The 8,057-nt window shown below is 35.5% G+C and overlaps 1 protein-coding gene across 1 annotated transcript; it reads left to right on the forward strand.

Annotated features, from left to right (window-relative positions):
- The first annotated feature begins 329 nt into the window (after positions 1–329).
- On the forward strand, positions 330–7,680 carry LOC106129023 (programmed cell death protein 10). Its single transcript, XM_060945316.1, has 5 exons — positions 330–594; positions 875–1,052; positions 2,336–2,468; positions 2,841–3,002; positions 6,776–7,680. The coding sequence occupies exons 1-5, from the start codon at positions 523–525 to the stop codon at positions 6,858–6,860; spliced, it is 630 nt and encodes a 209-aa protein (XP_060801299.1). The 5' UTR covers positions 330–522; the 3' UTR covers positions 6,861–7,680.
- Positions 7,681–8,057: the final 377 nt, after the last annotated feature.

The following is an 8,057-nucleotide window of genomic DNA, read 5'->3' on the forward strand; positions in this document are numbered from 1 at the left end:
ACAGATGGCGTTAATGTAATATTATGGAGCTATGATAGTATTCTTTGGCAGTTCGCGTTCCGGGCTCCAAGCCAGAAGACAAAAACGTAATGTCGGAGTGCATTTATTGCATGATTATAAAAATCGATTTTAAATCGATTATTAATTTTAAAAAAATCACTTATAAAAATGATTTTTACTTTAAAAAAATCGATTTTTAATCGATTTTTTCCATAATCGATTTTTTTTTCACATTCCTAGATTACAAGTATTACAGGCTAAACCCTGGTTTACGAACATGTAATTAAAAACCAGGACTAAAAACCTGGTCGCGTAAATACGCACATTCCTAGTATGCTTGACACTTGTCAATTTTGTCATCATCACTTTTTATCTGTAAAATTAAAAATTATACTTTAAAAAAGGTTAACAAAGAACATCTGTATCTTCTAAAATATTTATTAATTATAGTAAAAAATTATCAGTGTTAATATTAAAAGACATTTACGCTGACATTACAACACTTTCACAAATAAAGGCATCATGACAATGGGTGATGAACTACCAGTCACTTCTTTGGTTTTACCAGTTCTCATAAAACCCGTACTAACGCAGGTATGTTTATATTTTCATACAATCAGGCCTCATTTTCAGTGGGGTAAATCGATCGACACTATATCTCTCCAACGTCCGACCCCTGCGTTTGCTTTATGTATTCTCTTAATACCAGTTCGTAGTCCAGGGATTTCCTTTCAAACATGCTATTGCGTTCAGTCTTCTTTTCCATATTATTAAACTGTAAGTGTTCCCTCTATTCCTGTCATGTTATCATCTATTATATCACAACATTCCCTTATTTGTTATCAATTTACACTATTATTTTAAACTGTTTCAGTTAGAAAAATATGATTTGGGGGCTTCTCAAACACTACGTGCTGCTCTCACTAAAGCAGAAGCAGTTGTGCCAGGTTTGAATTATGACTTGGTTTCTGGTATTATGAGGCGGGCTGATATACCTGTAAATATGAATGAAAGTTTATTACGACTTCAAGGAACTCTAACAGAAGCAGAATGTAAGTAGAATCAGGCTGAATATAACAAAATATATTTACCTGAAATTATTCTCACACTTTAAGAAAATCAGAAAAAAAATTCAATATGAATAAGTATATTGAAATTAAAGGTCAAATTTTGAAGCGTAGTGCTAGATACTAAATACTTTTCTTGCCAATACAAAGTTTAATAAAAAGTTTAATTTTGACGGCCTCTGTGGCGCAGCGGTAGTACGCTTGTCTGTGACACCGGAGGTCCCGGGTTAGAATCCCGGTCAGGGCATGATGAGAGAAGAACTTTTTCTGATTGGCCTGGGTCTTGGATGTTTATCTATATAAGTATTTATTATAAAATATAGTATCGTTGAGTTAGTATTTCGTAACACAAGTCTCGAACTTACTTCGAGGCTAACTCAATCTGTGTAATATGTCCCGTATAAAAAAAAAAAAAAAAAATATCTAAGTAAACTAAATCTTCCATGTTAACAAATTTCCATATAACAGACATATAATTATTAAATTGCTTATTATTTAATTTATTTTGGGGATGAGTGACAGTAAAAAATTGTTTACATATTGGTATTTATGAGAATCACATAATATGTCAAGTCATGATTTGGAAATGTAAGAGAAAATATGTCTTTATGAAAAACTGAGTTGCTTTTTTCAACATTCACATGAAACCAGATGGTAAAATATATTCTATGTTTTTCTGCAGCTTCAGTCCTACAGGTATTTGCAGAAAATTGAGCTATGTTCAATTTCCCATTACAGGGATCCTATTGATCATAGTACTATTTATATTCATAATCCCACTTAAAAATTTTCACAATTAGTTGTTTGTTTGTCTGTTGGATAAATGGATCTTAGTTCATATATTATGCACACAATCCTCAAGTTTAAAACTCTGCTCATTCACTTTAAGCTGAGGCTTATATGGATTGTGTGTTTTATTGCAACATAATAAGGTCCTTTTTCCATGATATATATCTGTAAAAAATGATATATAAAGTGTGGACTATTTTTGGTTTGAATTTGCTCTTATCTGTGAATTTAGTATATAGTTATATTAGTATTAGTGTTATATATAGTTAATTGAATTGATATTGAATCTCAATTATATCACTCAGCCAAACAGTTGAATGTGGCCTATCAGTCTTTAAGACTTTTGGCTCTGTCTATCCAGAAAGGGATATAAACGAGATTATTATGTATGTTGATTATATTCATCAGGGGTTATCCATGAATGTGTAAATAGAATAAATAAGGCAGAAAAATTTTTTAAAAGGCAAAATATTTTGCAGGTGCCGATTTGAGACTTAATAGAAGTGAAGAGGCTTTTCAAGAATTGAATAAGAAATCAACAGCTTTAAAGAAGATATTAAGCCGTATTCCAGATGAAATTACTGACAGGAAGACATTTCTTGAGACCATCAAGTAAGATACTTTATTAACAGTTCAATACATTAGTCAAATGTTTGGCTTGTTTGTACTAGTTCTACAATATAACCTATGGGAAAAGTGTAACTAGTGGGTACAAGCCAGTTTATTTATTTATTTATTCATCAATTTTACTAGCATTTCAATTACATTACAGTATAAATAAATGTAAGTCTAAGCCTTGTGAATATAGTATCTGATAGCCTTGTAATCTAGTATGTATTTCTTGGTATGTAATAATGAATCTGAGCAGCTGAAATTAGTAAAGTTATTGTCATATAATAAAATGTATACAAAGACAATATTGCAATAAGTACTTCCTTAATAACAAATAATTCTAGTAACATGTTATCTTGTTTTTTTTTACAGAGAGATTGCATCGGCAATTAAAAAGTTATTGGATGCGGTTAACGAGGTCTCAACATATACTCCAGGACCAGGAAAACAAGTTCTTGAACAAAGAAAAAGAGAATTTGTCAAGTATTCAAAAAGATTTTCCAACACACTAAAGGAATATTTTAAGGAAGGACAGTAAGTAGATTTTATGCTTTTTTAACATATAACCCAATTTTGATTAAATTTTGACATATTATGAATATTTTGTATAACTATAGTTACTAGTCTGAGGTCAAACATAGGCTACTTTATTCTTTGAATTTTCAGATTCATATATTAATGACCTACTAGCTTTTGCGCGAAACTCCACTCCCGTGGGTATATGTAACTCCTATCTATTATGAGGAACATACATACATACATACATAAAATCACGCCTCTTTCCCGGAGGGGTAGGCAGAGACTACCTCTTTCCACTTGCCACGATCTCTGCATACTTCTTTCGCTTCGTCCACATTCATAACTCTCTTCATACAAGCTCGGCGGTTTCGGGTACTTTTGACCTGACCCTTTACCAGGACGTCCTTAATTTGATCAAGATACGTTCGTCTAGGTCTTCCCACTCCGACCTTTCCCTCCACACTCTCCTTGTATATCTGCTTAGTCAACCTGCTTTCATTCATCCTCTCCACATGACCGAACCATCTTAACATACCCTTTTCTATTCCTGTAACTACATCTTCTTTCACATCACAACATTCCCTTATCACGCTGTTCCTTATCCTGTCACTCAATTTCACACCCATCATACTCCTTAACGCTCTCATTTCCACTGCATTTATTCTGCTTTCATGCTTCTTTTGCCATACCCAACTTTCACTCCCATACATTAATGTCGGGACCAACACGCCCCTGTGCACAGCCAGTCGAGCCTTTTTGGATAGTTTCTGACTGCTCATAAAGGCATGCAAAGCTCCATTCACCATGTTCCCCGCGTTCACTCTCCTTTCAATATCACTATCATACTTGCCATCTGATGTAAACTTTGATCCTAGATATACAAACTCTTTCACTTGCTCCACTTTTTCTCCTCCAATCAAAATATTACATGCTGTCATTTCTTTCTCCATTTCAAAAACCAGTGTTTTAGTTTTACTTACGTTCACTTTCATTCCTTTCTCTTTTAAAGCTTCATGCATACAGTTTACCATCTCCTGTAACTCCTCCGCTGATGACGCCAGTATAACCTGATCGTCGGCATAGAGCAGACATTTGACGAGTAACTCATTCATCCTTAATCCACTTTTAGACTCTTTCAAATCTGTCAAACAGCTATCCATAAATAGGTTGAACAGCCACGGTGACGCAACACATCCTTGCCTAACGCCTTTCTCAATCTTAAACCACTTAGTGTGCGCTCCGTTTATCCTGACACAAGCACTCGAATCCTCATATAAGGATTTCAGTGCTCGTATTAAGAGACTGCTCACCCCATGCATAGAAAGTGCTGACCACAATTCATTCCTCTCAACTCTGTCATAGGCCTTTTCCAGATCTACGAATGTGCAATAGACTTTTTGACTCTTGGCCAAAAACTTTTCGGCTATGCACCGCAAGGAAAAGACCTGATCAGTACATCCCATTCCCTTTCGAAATCCCGCTTGAGCATCCCATATTTTGTCATCAGTTTCATTCCTGACTCTATTAATCAATACCTTAGCATACAATTTGCCGACGACGCTAAGCAGGCTTATACCACGATAATTTTTGCAGTCCAGCTGTGACCCTTTTCCTTTGTAAAGTGGCACGATAACAGCCTTACACCAATCTTTTGGTACTCGGCCGCTTCTCCAACACAAATTGAAAAGGCAGTACAACTGACTAGCTACTACGCCTTTTCCTGCTTTAAGCATCTCGACCGACACTCTATCACACCCAGCAGCCGTTCCCGCTTTCATACTCTTAAGTGCTTCCACAATTTCGAACATTTCAATTTCGCCTTCCATCTCATTCTCTTTTTCTTCGCTATAGCAGAAATCTTTCTTATTTCCTTCCTTTTTTTCAAATAAACTTTCAAAATAGTCCTTCCATATCTTTAGTACACATTCTTCTCCTTTCACAACGCTACCATCCTGGCATCTGATCCTAGTCAGCTCTCTGGTTATAGTATTTCCTCGGGCTGACCTTACGGATTTCCAGAATACTTTCAGATTTGACTGAAAGTCTTCTGATAGCCTTTTATCAAAATCCTCTTTATACTCTTCTTTCTTTCTAATCACAGCTTTCTTAACCAAATCTTTCATTTTCTTATATTCCTTACGTGCTTCATTCACATCTTCATCTATAACCTCTTGCATTCTTAAGTTAGCTTTTGCTGCTAACAAATCCAGCCATGCTTTCTTCTTTAATCGCACAAGTTCTTGCACATCTTTACTCATCCACGCATTTTTGTGATTTTTTCCTTTCCTTCTTCTACTTACACCACACACTTCAACAGCTACTTTCACAATTCTTTCTTTAAATTCCTTCCATCCATCTTCAATATCGCTCATTTCATCTAAATCTTCAAATTCATCCTTCAGTCTATTAATATACTTCTTACCTACATCCATATCTTGCAAATTTTCTACTTTTACTCTTTCCAAAGCGCTGGTTTGCTCCCTTACCCTGTGCCGCCAGCGATTGAAGATACCCCTTATCCGGGATATCACCAGTAAATGGTCCGAGTCAATGCCAGCACCGCGATATGCACGGGTATCCAGCACTTTGTTCTTCAATCTTTCATCTACAATCACAAAGTCTATCATACTTTTTAAAATACCTTCCACTCTTGTGTAGGTGTGGATCTCTTTATGTTGAAACATTGAGTTCGACACAAAAAGATCCCACTCTAGACAAATTTCTAATACACTTCTTCCATTATCATTCACCTTTTCGTCACCAAACGCACCAAGCACCTTTTCATATCCATCACGCTTTACACCCACCCATCCATTAAAATCACCTAACATAATAATCTTCTCATTTGGCTTGGTAACTTTCAATACTTCTCTTACACTATTCCAGAACTCCTCGTTTTCGCTTTTTGCTGATGTTGTACCCCTCGAACCCACATCCCAAGGTGCATAAACACCTAGAACGAAGATCCGAGTGATTCCAACTTTCAGCCTAATCCATAGAAGACGAGGGCTGACACACTCATACTCATTCACGCACTCAGCCATTCGTGCAGAAAGAATTAGACCGACCCCTTGACAGCCTCGGCTGGTACTGGAAATTCCAGACCAATACGCCGTGTAAGGGCCGTGCTGCGTCGCGTCGCATCCTTTCCGCTTCGTTTCATTCACGCACAACACATCCAAACGTCTTTCATCCATCATCTGGCATACTTCCTCAATCTTATCCTTCATTCCTCCTCTTACATTCATCGTCGCAAAGCGGCTTTCAGCAGACCGCATACCGCTCCCGCCGGGAACGAGACGTGATGGGGTGCGGACACCATCGCCGCCATTTATATGCTTTTTAAGGTTCATAATGCGATTCCCACGAGACGCTAGGGAAAAATTTTGTCCGCCCCAGCAGAGCCCCGCATGCCAGGGTAAGGCTAGCCATTACCTGGGGGTCGCCCAACCCCATGGCGGAAGTGGCACGCTCGAGACTAGGCTCGCCCCTAGCCATGCATCCATCGGCGCGGCAGACCTTAGATTGGCAGGGATTTACATTAAAGAGGAATCCCAAGTCTATCCCTTAGTCGGCTCTTACGACATCCGTGGGAAAGAGATGGAGTGGTCCTATTCTTTTGTAATGGTGCCGGGAACCACACGGCAGTTTTTATGAGGAAATTTGGACATTTATGTCCCAAATTTCGTCATTATTTTATATTAGTGTTTGAGTTTATTTGTTATAAACCAAAACACATGCATTTTCATTTTATAGTATGGTCACTAATAATTACTTATTTATTACAGGGCAAATGCAGTATTCGTGAGTGCTCTTTATTTAATTCATCAAACCAACCAAATCCTTTATACTGTCAAAAGCAAGTCAGAATAAGAAAAAAAAGGAATAATGAACTTGGAACAAGTAATACCTGAATCCTTTAACATTTTGTTATGTCAGCGTTAAACTATCTATTTGTTATATAATTTCGTTATTATAAAATAAATACTATTTAAAATAGAACATAGTTTTTAAGAGTTACTCTGGTTTGATCCCCAAATTCTGATAACCTAGTGGATCCATTTTATTTTAATTATTTCTATTCTATTTTGATCCATCGTCTCCACTGAACAGGGGAACAGAACGAAATAGAGAATATATTTGAAAGTGGATTAGATTGGACAAAAGTAAATAATAATGAAGAATGGAACTGTTTGGGAGATCAGATCGGAATAACTTGTTTTTAAAACCAATATAGAGCAGGTAAATATAAAAGCAAAATTCTAAGTTGATAAAAATAAATATAAACATATATGGGACGAATTATGTGCACAGATTTAATTAGCATCGGAGTTAACGATACTATATTTTATAATAAATACTTATATAGATAAACATCCAAAACCCAGGCAAAATAGAAAAAGTTCGGTTCACATCCAGGACAGGCCAGGGACCTCCTGTGCCAGAGACAAGTGCACTACCGCTGCGCCACAGCGGCCGTCAAAATTGATAATAATTGTAAAGATTTACTTCTTTTCAACGGTAGAAAATATCTTGTGTATTCTTTCAAAAGAATAAAAAAATATTTGTTTTGTTTCTATTATGTACCAATTATATAACCGAAAAAAATGTTACACTTTTACAATTTTACTAAATGAGCTAAAAATAATAATTAAATCTTCTATGTACTTAGATAGATTATATCCCCTGCGGGATAGATAGAGCCAACAGTCGTAAAAAGACAAATGTCAATTTATGAAAATGATCATGCGAGTGTATTTCTGTAGCAATAAAGAAGACACATTTAGATTTAATTGTCAATTTCTAAATCATATGTATACTTTCTATTGTGTTTTTTTTTATAATTTGAAAGAAATTCCTGTAATTGAAAGTTTAAATAGTAAGAATGTCTTGAGAATTCAGATCAATTTATCAGTGACAAATTAAAAAGGTTAAGGAAATTTGTTAAATTAACTTAATTTGTAATTTAATTAGAATCTAGAAAAAATCCTAGATAAGATAGAAAAGTACTTTAAAAAAATAAACCGTATCAAAATTATTTTAATATTCTTGTAATATTACTTAACTATA

Source organism: Amyelois transitella, chromosome 2, assembly GCF_032362555.1.
Source record: "Amyelois transitella isolate CPQ chromosome 2, ilAmyTran1.1, whole genome shotgun sequence".
In the NCBI taxonomy this organism is placed as follows: domain Eukaryota; kingdom Metazoa; phylum Arthropoda; class Insecta; order Lepidoptera; family Pyralidae; genus Amyelois; species Amyelois transitella.